The sequence below is a fragment of the Corythoichthys intestinalis genome, chromosome 13 (assembly GCF_030265065.1).
Source record: "Corythoichthys intestinalis isolate RoL2023-P3 chromosome 13, ASM3026506v1, whole genome shotgun sequence".
Taxonomy (NCBI): domain Eukaryota; kingdom Metazoa; phylum Chordata; class Actinopteri; order Syngnathiformes; family Syngnathidae; genus Corythoichthys; species Corythoichthys intestinalis.
Window position 1 is genome coordinate 52,292,150 of NC_080407.1, and position 13,577 is coordinate 52,305,726.

Consider the following 13,577-nt stretch of genomic DNA (forward strand, 5'->3'; position numbering starts at 1 on the left):
CCTGTTTATAAAACAGGCTGTCAAAATGAGAAGAATTTGAACGGGAATGTGCTAAATTATTAGCTCGCTAGCTTAGATAGATTGGTTTTGAATTTGAAAAGAAAAAAGCTATTTTATACAATTCCAAAAACTTGTGGGGTACGGTATGTTTAGCACCGTTAAGAACCATTGCCTCAGGATAATTGGGCCATAGGGGCCTTGAAAGAGCTTATCTGTGACTCGCACTTGTCAGTTAATCTCTGCGTAAACTTCATTTATATCATTCAGCTTCCCTAACACTTCATAAGGGTTGAGGGAATGCTTGAGTGAACCTCACTAATGATTTTTAAATTAAGATTATTACTCAGACATCGCCCATTTTCAATGATTTCAAGTTATCATAGTATACCGCCCAGGCAGTAGATGGCACTCTTGCATTTGTGTGAAAGTAGGAAGGAGGAAACGACGACGGTGTCGGCTCACGCATGCGCAGTCAATAATTGAAAGCTGCCAGCCTAGCGAGGTAAAACCAACCGAAGTGTCCGTTCTATAACACCCACAGGTACTTTTATAACCATTATTTACCATCCGTAAATTGTTAAAACGCGTGTGAACTTTCATTCATATATTTTGAACTGACTCAAATGTGAGTTTGAACAAGTACTTGTATTGTTTCGTCGTGTTGAATAATGGCGACTGCCGGTAGTTCTCCATTTTGTTAGCGAGCGCGCGTGTGTGCGCATGCGTGCTTTCGAGCTAATAACTAATATTAGAATGTATTAAAGTCAGGAATTGCTCTAATGGGAGAAGACGACGAATTAAACCAGCATGATGTTTTTGGGAGAAAAGTTAGATGCAAAGAGAGACACAAGGAAGGTATATTATTGTGAACTTTATTTTGTTAATAACTCTGTATGACCTGAATGACTGTATTCTGGGAGTATATTATTTTGGAAGTGGATAATATTTTTCATACCGTTGCATCAATGTTAAAATGGTGCGAGACAAGCTATCATGTTGGCTCCTTAACCTTCCAAAATACCTTTATCGATTTACAGTGGATGCTGCCTGTGTTATTGCTCCGAGCTTGTCAACGGAAAAGCCTGAGGACGTGACATTCGCACTCCTCGACCGGCCATGGAGAGAGACACTAATGGACCAGTTCGGAACCTAGCTACTTCATTGCCAGCCAGATCCGTCGCCAACAGTGTAGCCAACGCCCTTCCTGACCGGGCTGGTCTGTTGTCCAGTGTGTGTGAGTAAATTAAAAGTGATGATTGCTAAGTGGAGAGTTTAACATTTGTAGTGACTTGACTCTTGACTTGCCATTTTGATGTCGTGGGCCAGGTGCCGGTAAGAGATTTTGACGGAATGATACCCTTAAGCCAAATTATCACAATTTCACAGTATCACGGTATTGCAATTACAGCTCAAAAATGTGTTATTTTCAGATATCTGACTTAAAAAAAAATCTTCCATTGAATCTTTTCCATTGAATAGGATTTTTATTTTCAAAAAAATATTAGCAAATTGGAACATAAGTGTAATTTTAAGTTAAATTTAAAAAATAACGAACTATTCTAAATAAAACTAGAAACTGCAATGTCTGGAGAAATTACTCTGGGTCTTTGCTTTGTGGAGGTACAGATCTTTGCCCCACCCAGGTTGGTTTGGGAAAATTTCAGGGACAATATCAGGTCACTTCCTGTTGATTTGGGAACATTTAGGGGGTGTGTCCTAGTCCTATCGGGTCATTTGGGAACATTTTGGGCGCATGGCCTGGTCATATCAGGTCATTTGGGGACATTTGGGGGGCGTGGCTTGGTCATCAGGTCATTTGGGGACATTTAGGGGCGTGACCTGGTCATCAGGTCATTTGAGGACATTTGGGGCCGTGGCCTGGTCATATCAGGTCATTTAGAAACATTTAAGGGGAGTGGCCTGGTCATAGCAGGTCATTGGGGGACTTTTAGGGGGTGTGTCCTAGTCATATCGGGTCATTTGGGAACATTTGGGGGGCGTGGCCTGGTCATATATGGTTATTTGGGGGGCGTGACTTGGTCATCAGGTCATTTGGGGGACATTTAGGGGTGTGATCTGGTCTCCAGGTCATTTGATGACATTAGGGGGCGTGGCCTGGTCATACCAGTTCATTTAGAAACAATTTAGGGGGCGTGGCCTGGTCATATCAGGTTATTTGGGAACATTTGGGGGCCGTGGCCTGGTGATATCAGGTCACTTGGGAACATTTGGGGGGTGTGGCCTGGTCATATAAAGTCATTTGGGCAATTTGGGGGGCGTGGCTTGGCCATAATGGGTCATTTGAGGACATTTGGTGGGCGTGGCCTGGTCATATCAGGTCATTTGGGAACATTTGCGAGGCGTGGCCTGGTCATCAGGTCATTTGGCAACATTTGGGAGGCGTGGCCGGGTGATATCAGGTCATTTGGGGACATTTGGGGGGGGCGTGGCGTGGTCATATCAGGTCATTTGGGGAGATTTGACATGTGACAGCTCATCATTATGACTATCAGAACAAAAATAATTGAGTTATTTTCCATAAAAAGCATGTGTGTATGACTCGTAACATGTTCACATTATGCACACACTCTCTTTCTCAACACAGACAGTTGCCAGAAACAAAAAAACACCGCGTTTTACGACCGCTAGACATACTAAACACACTGGAGTAAACTCTCGTAGCTGGGGGGAAACGTCCACCCACCGCAAATATGTTTTACATGTCGTTTGGCCTTCCACCTCTTAGCCGAAAGTATTCCCATACCAGCAATTTTGTTTTCTTCAATGGGGGAAAAGTTCAGGAGTTTCACCTCCTCCAGCCATCATGTAGCACAGCTGACTCACTGACACTGAGCAATAACCAGTGGGGGAGGGTTGAGCCTTGCGGCTGCAAGAGAGGGACTTCTCCCTGCATTTTTGGGACTTGAAAAATAGCTAATACCATAGGGACGGCATGATGGAAAATATTTGCGGTTTTGAAACTGACGTTTTCATACCACGGTATACCTTGAAACCGGTAATCGGCACATGTTTAGCTGCAAATGAGTTACCGCTGCCCATAGTGTGTGTCAATGCAAGATGACTACAGTTTTGCGTAATTATCGGCCAATCCGGGCATCGTTGTCATGGGAATGACAGCCCACAATGCAAGCGTGAGCTGCTAACTAGTCGATAAAATACCTCATTTGTCTTCGTGTGTCCTGCAGGTTTTATAAAATCTCTTGGTCCTGGGAAGCAGGAGCCAGAGTCTCCTGGCATTAAAGAGGAAGTGGAGCTCCCCCTAATCAAAGAAGAGCCAGAGCCCACTCGACAGCAAAAGAGAGAAGAGCAATTTCCAATCAAAAAGGAGGAAGAAGAGCTGCCGTATGTTAAAGAGGAGGAAGACGAGCAAGATATCACCAGGTCAACTGATGAGCCTTTGAAGAATGAAGATGGTCTGAGTGAGGCAAACAGAGGGGCAGAGCCTCCAAGTGGCAGCAGCAGCTCAACGGGATTGCGAGCAGACAATTTCAACGCTCCGCTATCAGATAGCGACGACGCCACCTCGCACTCGCCTTACACTGATGAAGCTGATGACGCTCATAAGAAAGATCTGAGTGATGACAAACTCTGCAAATGCTCTCAGTGTGGGAAAACCTATCATAACAAGTCGAATTTGAATAGGCATATTAAGAGCCACACTTGTGAGAAAGCCTTTTTTTGCTCAGTTTGTGGTGAAAGATTCACTAAAAGGCAAAACTTAAAAAGGCACGCAAGGACCCACATTGGCAAGAAACTTTTTGCCTGCTCAGTTTGTGGTCATAAATTTTCTTCGAATAGCAACCTAAAAGCGCATACAAGAACTCACACTGGCGAGAAACCTTTCGCCTGCTCCGATTGTGGTCACAAATTCACTCAAAGGCAAAACTTCATCATGCATACAAAAACCCACGATGGTCAGAAACCATTTGCCTGCTCAGTTTGTGGTCACAAATTCACTAAAAGGCAAAACTTGACAACGCACTTAAGAACCCACACTGGTGAGAAACCCTTTTCCTGCTCAGACTGTGGCCGAACATTCGCTCAGAACGAACACCTTAAACAACACACCAGGACCCACACTGGTGAGAAACCTTTCGTCTGCTCGATTTGCGGTCAAAGATTCGCTCAAAGGGCAAACTTCAAAACGCACACAAGAACCCACACTGGTGAGAAACCTTTTGCCTGCTCAGTTTGTGGTCAAAGATTTACTCAAAGGCAAAACTTAAAAATGCACACGAGAACCCACACTGGCGAGAAACCTTTTGCCTGCTTAGTTTGTGGTCATAAATTCTCTTTGAAAAGCAACTTAAAAACGCACATGAGAACCCACACTGGCGAGAAAGCCTTTTCCTGCTCAATCTGTGGCCGAACATTCGCTCAAAACGAACACCTTAAACAACACGCCAGAACCCACACGGGTTAGAAACCAGTTTCCTGCTCAGATTGTGATCAAAAATTCAGAAGAGCTAAAGAGGCACACAAAAACAGTGGTGAGTAACCCTTTTCCTGCTCAGTGGTGGTCAAGGATTCAGACAGCGTGATGGTGAGGAGGTTTATTCCTGCATAAAATAAATGAAAGTTGATGTGAATAAAACGTCTTTTAAATAAACGGATTGTTAGATTTTCCAATGTAAACAAAATAATAAACTGCTATATACGATTGCTTGCCAGTGCTTCTTCTCCTTCATTATTGCTCCCGGACTTGAGTACTATCTCAACGAGGGGCGCTGGTTAGCCCTCGGTTACATACATACATTTCTGCAGATATTTCTGTCTTTTCATGCGACAACACTGACAAAATGACACTTTGACACAATGAAAAGTAGTCTGTGTGCAGTTTATATAATAGAGTTCATTTATTTTCCCCTCAAAATATAGCCATTAATATCTAAACCCCTAGCAACAAAAGTGAGTACACCCCTTAGAAACTACATACATCCCTAAATGTCCAAATTGAGTACTGCTTGTCATGTTCCCTCTAAAATATCAAGCCCACAAAGAGTTTGCTGAAGACATGTAAACAAAGCACATGGATTACTAGAACCGTGTCCTATGGTCTGATGAGACGGACGGGCTTTCTTGTGTTCCGTCTTCAGAAGAGGCTTCCTCCTGGGGTGACAGCCATGCACACCAATTTGATGTAGAGTGCGGCGTATGGTCTGAGCACTAACAGGCTTACCCCCCACCTCTTCAATCTCTGCAACAATGCTGACAGCAATCCTGTAACGACTCACCTGACATTTTGGAGGGAAAATGACAAGCAGTACTCAATTTGGACATTTAGGGATGTATGTAGTTTCTATGCGGTGTACTAACTTTTGTTGCCAGGGGTTTAGATATTAACGGCTATATTTTGAGTTATTTTGAGCGGGTAATAAATGAACTCTTTTATAAAGTTGCACGGACTACTTTTCATTGTGACAAGGTGGCATTTTGTCAGTGTTGTCCCATGAAAAGATCTACTTAAATATATGCAGAAATTCGAGGGGTGTACTCAGTTTTGTGATACACTGTATGGAGTAGTCAGTAGTCATCTAATTCTTCTTTTTACATTAAAACGTGGAGTCGGTTCAGAATTAATCTTAATACCATTGACATATAATGTTTGAACAGCCTTGCCAAAATAATGCCCAAATCCATTCTTTTCCAAAGATGAAAAGTTTTGCTCAAATAAGTCAAAATACCTTACAGAAATCTAGAAACAGCTGATATAATCACATAAATTGGGATCATCAGAAATACATGATGTGGTTTGAGATATTTGTGTTCCTGCCATCCAATAGGGTTCAATGTGTCAGTCTACCTTTTCCAGCTATTACAACTCCAACCTTCCTAGGAAGGCTATCAACAAGGTTTAGCAAAGCAAAATTAGTGGTGTTTCCCACCTTCACAACATTGGCGTCTTTTTAAATTACTTACAGTGGCTGCTGCTGGCCCCACAAAAAATTCTAATATCCCTTGTCTTCGTAGGAGTCGGCATGTTGTCGACATGTATTTCTGTCGGGGCTGTGTGCATGTGTCGGGGGTGGGTCAAGTCATCAATCAAACGTGCAATTGAGGTGGGGGGGGCGACGAATTCAGCAACTGAAAAGGGATACATATAAGTTTGAACATAATGGAAATAATTCACTTAATAATGGTCGGTTCAATTTTATCCTTACAGACAATCTAAATTACCTGTATAACTGAACTCATTATATATAGCATAAAAGGTTGCTTAAAGGTTTGTGAGGAAAATTTTAGCATCTTGAAAAGTTGCTCGTGTTATGTCCCTACGTCCCAACGCAAACCTACGCCCTTGATTTAAAAGTTTAAAATAAAATCGAATTAAATTAAAATCGATTTTTGATATAAATTATTACGTTGTACTCTACCGCCCAGTCAGTAGATGGCAATCTTGTACTTGTGTGATTACAGGAAGCAGGAAACTACGACAGTCTCTGTTCACGCATGCGCAGTCAGTAATTTAACGCAGCCAGCAGACTTGAGTTAGAGGAAAGTGCCCCTTCCATAACTCCCACAGGTATTTTTGTATCAATTACTTACTATTCGTTTATTATTAAAACGCTTGTGAACGTTCATTCGTGTGTTTAGTGAGGTATTGAACGTACTTGGTGTGAGTTTAGACGAGTAGTTTTATTGTTTTGCCGAGTTGAATAATGGCAACCCTCAATAGTTCATGATTTTGTTAGCGTGTTGGGGCTAATTGATGCTAACTTAGCACCTAGTGTAGATGTAGCCTAAGAATGTATGAATGAGAGAAAATGATCATTTAAAGCAGTATTATGTTTATTTTTGTGAGGAAAAGTTCCAAGCAAAGAGAACTTATCCATACAATAAAGGGATATTATTGTGAAATTTTCCAATATTTTTGTATAATGACAGCATTCTGCCAGTATATTATTTTGGAAGTGGATTATTTTTTCGATTAGTGCTGCAACGATTAGTCGATAAACTCGAGTATTCGATTAGAAAAAAAATATTCGAATTAAATTTTGCTGCCTCGAGTATTCGTTTAATTAAAGTGGCGTTGTAATGGTTTGTTTTGAAAGTTTGCATTTAGTTTTATTGATTTGGGTTGATACACTGCCCTCTCGTCTGCCTCATTTCACATGGCTGAATCCAGCTGCTCTCTGTTAAGAACAACATAAGCTATGGTTTTTTTTTTGAGCTAATATTTTTTGACGCATTTGTAATTTAGTTTGAAGGTTTATTTAGCCGTTTTTTGTAGGAATATGTGTTTAAACTATTTAAGAGTATTGTAATTTGTAAAATTTCATAGCATTTAAACTGGCAGACTTTTGCTATGTAATTTAGTCAATTGTTCTTTTGTTGCACATACTGTACATGCTCATTTATTCATTTTTTATGCCGTTTGAAGCTGGAGTCAGCTATTTTAATTTTTTGTGATCCTTATCCGATTACTCGATTAGTCGAACTAACTAGTTCATCGATTAATCGACTACTAAAATAATCGATAGCTGCAGGCCTAATTTTGATACTGTTGCGTTAATGTGAAATTGGTGCCTTCAGAGCCAGGCGAGACAAGCAACTGTGTGCGCTCCTCAGCATTCACGGTTACCGATCCACAGGGGACACTGCTGGGGTTATTGCTTGGAGCTGGTCAACAAGAGAGCAGTCATGGACGGCCACAAGGAATGTGACGTTCACACTTCTACACTGGCCACGGAGAGAGACGTTAATGCACCGGTTTGGAACCTCGCTAGGACATCGCAAGCTGGATCCATCACTAATAAACCTGGAGAAGCCCTTCCCGGCCCGCCCGGTCCGTCGTCCATTTTGAGTGAGTAGACGATGAAATTTACAGATACTCTTTTTCTACGCAGAGATTTTAACCTTTATGGTGGCTTGACTCCTGTCATTTTGATGTCGTGCGCCGGATGTGATCAACGCTCCTGCTGCAAATGAGTTACCACTGCCTGGAGTGTGCGTCAATGCAAGATGGCTACCGGTTTGCGTAGTTAGCCAATCGTCATAGCAATGACGGGATAACTAGTCTAGTGCTGCAACGATTAATCGATTAACTCGAATAATTCGATTAGAACAGTGGTTCTTAATCTTGCTAAAGGTACCGAACCCCACAAGTTTCACATGTGGATTCACCGAACCCTTCGGAATGAGATAATAATTAGGGCTGTCATACGGTTAAATTTTTTAATCGAGTTAATTACAGCTTAAAAATTAATTAATCGTAATTAATCGCAATTCAAACCATATATAAAATATGCCATATTTTTCTGTAAATTATTGTTGGACTGGAAAGATAAGACACAAGACTGATAATATACATTACAATACATACGGTACATACTGTAAGTACTGTATTTGTTTATTATAACAATAACTCAACAAGATGGCATTAGCATTCTGTTAAAGCGATCCATGGATAGAAAGACTTGTAGTTCTCAAAAGATAAATGTTAGGACAAGTTATAGAAATTTTATATTAAAACCCTTCTCAATGTTTTCGTTTTAATAAAATATGTAAAATTTTCAATCAAAAAATAAACTAGTTGCTCGTCATTGTTGATGTCAATAATAATTATGGTTCTAAAATCAGTCACACCCAAGCGCCAGCAGAGGGCGACAAAACACCAGAAAACAAGTAACAAGTGGAAATGACACTTTGCTGTCATTTTAATCTGTTTGAGCGGGGCATGTGCGTTAAATGCGTCAAATATTTTAGCGTGATTAATTCAAAAAATTAATTACCGCCCGTTAACGCGATAATTTTGACAGCCCTAATAATAATGTTTTTTTTTTTCTCCCAAATTCAAAACGATATATCTAAGTTAGCAAGCTTTTTTAGCAAATCCTCATTCAAAATTCGTCTAATTTTAAACAGCATGTTTAATAAACAGGTCAAAATTTGAGACTATGCTGTCCATTAGTATGTTGTATTTCCTCACACCAGATGCGAGTCAGCCTTCCACTGAGCAAACCAGTTTCCTCCTCCCATCAGATCGAGGACTAGCAGTTAAAAGAAATGGATTCAGCCTGTAAATTGGGAGCAAACCAGTCCAAAACCTGGTATAAATAGCCACTTTGCCTAGATTTAATCAGTACCAAGATAGAGCTCTGCGTTTCATTACCTTCACCGAACCCCTGAGACTTACTCACTGAACCCTTAGGGTTCGATTGAACCCAGGTTAAGAACCCGGGATTAGAACAAAGCTTCGAATCAGACTTATTTGTTTAATTACAGTAGAGTGGCGTTGTAATGGTTTGTTTTGGAAGTGTTTGCATTTATTTTTATTGATTTGGGTGGATACACTGCACTCTAGTGGCGAGAGTGAATATGACGTAACTAATTTAACATGGATGAAACCAACAGCTTTCTGGTAAGACCAACATAAGCTAAGTTTTTGTTTAATCTAATATGTTTTTTTATTCATTTTTAATTTAGTTTTTAAGAATAATTAGCAGTTTTTTTGTGGGAAAATTTGTTTGAAGGAGCATTGTATAAAAAAAGCGTTTTATAGCATTTAAGCTAGCGGACTTTTGCTATGCAAGTTAGCCAATTGTTCTTTTGTTTTACTTGGATCCTCATTTATTAATTTTTTTAAATACCACTTGAGGCTCAGTTCAGGTATTTTGTTTTTAAATGAAAGTGCAATTCTGCATAGTTTAAAGAAACACTCGGGAATTTTATTTTGTTTTGGCATTTAATGCTCTTTTGAAAGTGCAATGTTAGCAAGCCTTTGTTTTACATCTCTTAAAAGTTATTCTGCAACGCATTAAATTTTCCGAATGCGATTACTCGATTTAACTTGTTGATATATTAATTGATTACTACAGTAATCGATAGCTGCAGCCTTGAACTAGTCCATAAAATACATCATTTGTCTTCTTGTGTTTTGCAGATTTCAGAAAATCTCCTGGTCCTGGGCAGCAGGAGCCAGAGTCTCCCGGCATTAAAGAGGAAGTTGAGCTCCCCCAAATCAAAGAGGAGGAGCCAGAGCCCCCTCAACAGCAAAAGAGAGAGGCGCAACTTCCAATCAAAAAGGAGGAGGTAGAGCTGCCGTATGTTAAAGAGGAGGAAGAAGAGCAAGATATCACCAGGTCGACTGGTGAGTCTTTAAAAAATGAAGATAGTCTGAGTGAGGCCAGCAGAGGGGCGGAGCTTCCGAGTGGCAGCAGTTCAATAAAAGGATTGCGAGCAGACAATTTCATCGCTCCGCCATCAGATAGCAACAACGCCACCTCACGCTCGCTTTACACTGATGATGATGATGACGATAGTCATAAGAAAGGTCTCAGTGATGACAAACTCTGCGAATGCTCTCAGTGCGGGAAAACCTATTATAACAAGTCAAATTTGAATCGGCATATGAAGAGCCACACCCGTGAGAAACCCTTTTGCTGCTCCGTTTGTGGCCAAAGATTCGCTCAAAAGATACAACTAACACTCCACACAAGAACCCACACTGGCGAGAGACCTTTTGCCTGCTCGGTTTGTGGTCAAAGATTCACTCAAAGCCAAAACTTAAAAACGCACACACGAACCCACACTGGTGAGAAACCTTTTGCCTGCTCAGATTGTGGTCAAAAATTCGCTTTGAAAAAGAACTTAACAACGCACACGAGAACCCACACTGGTGAGAAACCCTTTTCCTGTTCAGTATGTGGTCAAAAATTCTCCGCGAAACAAAGCTTAATTGACCACACAAGAACCCACACTGGTGAGAAACCCTTTTCCTGCTCCGTCTGTGGCCGAACGTTCGCTCAGAGCGAACACCTTAAACTGCACTCAAGAACCCACACTGGGGAAAAACCTTATTCCTGCTCAGCTTGTGGTCAAAGATTCGCTCAGAAGACTAGCTTAACGACCCACGCACGAACCCACACTGGTGAGAAACCCTTTTCCTGCTCAGTTTGCGGTCAAAAATTCTCTCTGAATGAAAACCTCAAGAGGCACACAAAAACCCACACTGGCGAGAAACCTTTTTCCTGCTTAGTTTGCGGTCAAAGATTCAGCCACAAGAGCGCCCTAAAAACACATTCAAGAAATCACACTGGTGAGAAACCCTTTACCTGCACAGTTTGCGGTGATGGATTCACTCGGAGTGATGGACTTAAGAGGCACAAGTGTGTGAGTGTGAAAAGCAGTGGACCAACAATTGTTTTGCCTGTGATCCATGCTGCCATCGTCAGTTTGGGCACGCAGGCAATTGTATTATGTGGACCTTCCTCAAATCCTGTTAAGGATTAGCACTTTTGGTGCTATATCTGTGCTTTGCCCAATCCTTGTTTAATGTGCATCCACACTATTGAAGTTAAATGTGTAGAGTTTTGAATTTGTCTCTATTTAAAAGTTTAAAATAAACAAACATGAATGAGTTTTTTTTCAAGATTATTACTCCCACAATGACTGCCATTTTTTTCAATGATTTCACGTGCTCTTTTGTTTATTAAAAACAAAAAATTCAATCAGTTGCATATTAATGACGTAAGACTCATCTTTTTATGCCACAGGGCCGACAATAATATAACCAACAACGAAAGATGGCAGTCATTCAATGTGATGTCATCAATACGCCTTCGATTGCTTTGGAAGAGTGCTGTCCTTTCCTCAGTTTCAAGACTAGCATTCATTGCTCATTGGCCCTGTGATTTAATTCATCAAACGGTGGCGGAAACTTAGTGCCTGCTAAGTATCCCAATCGTTTCAGTGCACTTTAACCTAGCTTAGACGCTAACAAAGCTCTTGGCGTCAACACAAGGCGGAGCAAGCATTCATCAAGTTGCAAAATGTCAGGTGAGTTGACTTTTGATTTAATTGATTTCAATTTTTTTGGTAACACTTTATAATAACTATCCGTTTTACTACCGTATTTTTCGGACTATAAGTCGCAGTATTTTTCATAGTTTGGCTGGGGGTGCGACTTATACTCTGGAGCGACTTATATGTGAAATTATTAACACAGTATTATATAATTTTACATGTTATTTTGGTGTTTTGGAGTGACACTGATGGTTTGGTAAACTTGTTAGCATGTTCTTTATGCTATAGTTATCGGAATAACTCTTAAAAGCTATGTTGCGTTAACATACTGGGCACGTTCGCATTTTGTTGTTCATGCATCATGTAACATTATCATACTGTACACTTATTCAGCATGTTGTTCTCTACTATATTTTTATTTTAAATTGCCTTTCAAGATGACATATCTGTTCTATGTGTTGGATTTTATCAAGTAAATTTCCCCTGAAAATGCGACTTATACTCCGGTGCGACTTATATATGTTTTTTCCTCTTCATTTGGCATTTTATGTTAGGTGCGACTTATACTCATGTGCGACTTATAGTCCGAGAAATACGGTAGTTAATAGATCATTCGTAAACTGTTGATAAATGATTTATTGTTGATTTGTGAAGTATTTGTTAACAGTTTGTTAAGCATTTACAGAGTGTTCCAATATGGTTGACCCCATTCTAAATGCCCATGCTAGTTGATGGATCTTAATAAAACTATATACACTTGATGTTGAAGGTCCTAAGTTTTATTTGTTAAATATACAAAGTACAAATATTTGTTGGTTCTATGGCAGATTTTCATAAATGTGCAACATGAGCGCTGCCTGCAAAATGCCTTATCAAAATGCCTTTTATTTTTGAAGTGAACGGCATTTCTTAACCTGAAAAGATAGAAATGCCAAACGTTACACACAAAAACTTGAAACGTTTCTACACAAACTGTTTCAGGTTAAGAACACCCTGTAAATGCTTCACAAACTGTTAACAAATACTTCACAAATCAACAATGAATCATTTATCAACAGTTTACTAATGATCTATTAACTAGTAACCGGATAGTTATTATAAAGTGTTACCTTTTTTTTTTTTTTTAAACAGCAGTAAAAGTACAGATACAGGGGCAAAAATCACTTGAGTAAAAGTGCAAGTAAGAAAAAAAAATACTAAGCAGAAAACGCTCATTTTCAACTTATTATTGGTTACACATTTTTTCAAAATTTCAAAAACGGTCAAAAAACAGTTTTGGGCCAGGGAGCGCCGGGAAACGTTCCAAAAACCCGTCAGGACTCTCGGCACAGCTCAAATATGCAAAAAAAGTGGACTTTTGGGGAAAGTCAATTTTTGACTTTTTCGTAAGGGGGGGGTGGTTACGCATTTTTTCAAAATTTCAAAAACAGTCAAAAAACACTTTTGGGCCAGGGAGCGCCGGGAAACGTTCCAAAAACCCGCCAGGACTCTCGGCACAGCTCAAATATGCAAAAAAAGTGGACTTTTGGGTGTAGTCAATTTTTGACTTTTTCGTAAGGGGGGGTGGTTACGCATTTTTTCAAAATTTCAAAAACGGTCAAAAAACACTTTTGGGCCACGGAGTGCCGGGAAACGTTCCAAAAACCCGCCAGGACTCTCGGCACAGCCCAAATATGAAAAAAGTGGACTTTTGGGGAAAGTCAATTTTTGACTTTTTCGTAAGGGGGGATGGTTACGCATTTTTTCAAAATTTCAAAATCGGTCAAAAAACACTTTTGGGCCAGGGAGCGCCGGGAAACGTTCCAAAAACC

The 13,577-nt window shown here is 40.2% G+C and overlaps 1 protein-coding gene across 6 annotated transcripts; it reads left to right on the forward strand.

Annotated features, from left to right (window-relative positions):
- Positions 1-438: 438 nt before the first annotated feature.
- Positions 439-13,220, forward strand: LOC130928374 (zinc finger protein OZF-like). Of its 6 annotated transcripts, none has more exons than XM_057854918.1 (6): positions 439-541; positions 1,038-1,234; positions 6,439-6,544; positions 7,614-7,825; positions 9,905-10,111; positions 11,517-13,220. In XM_057854918.1, exons 4-6 carry the CDS (start codon positions 7,663-7,665, stop codon positions 11,531-11,533), a joined length of 387 nt encoding a protein of 128 aa, XP_057710901.1. In that variant the 5' UTR covers positions 439-541; positions 1,038-1,234; positions 6,439-6,544; positions 7,614-7,662; the 3' UTR covers positions 11,534-13,220. The 6 variants fall into 6 exon arrangements, with proteins under 6 accessions (XP_057710901.1, XP_057710896.1, XP_057710897.1 ...); XM_057854915.1 differs by adding an exon at positions 765-855 and having other exon boundaries at positions 502-541; positions 9,905-13,220; XM_057854913.1 differs by having other exon boundaries at positions 9,905-13,220.
- Positions 13,221-13,577: the final 357 nt, after the last annotated feature.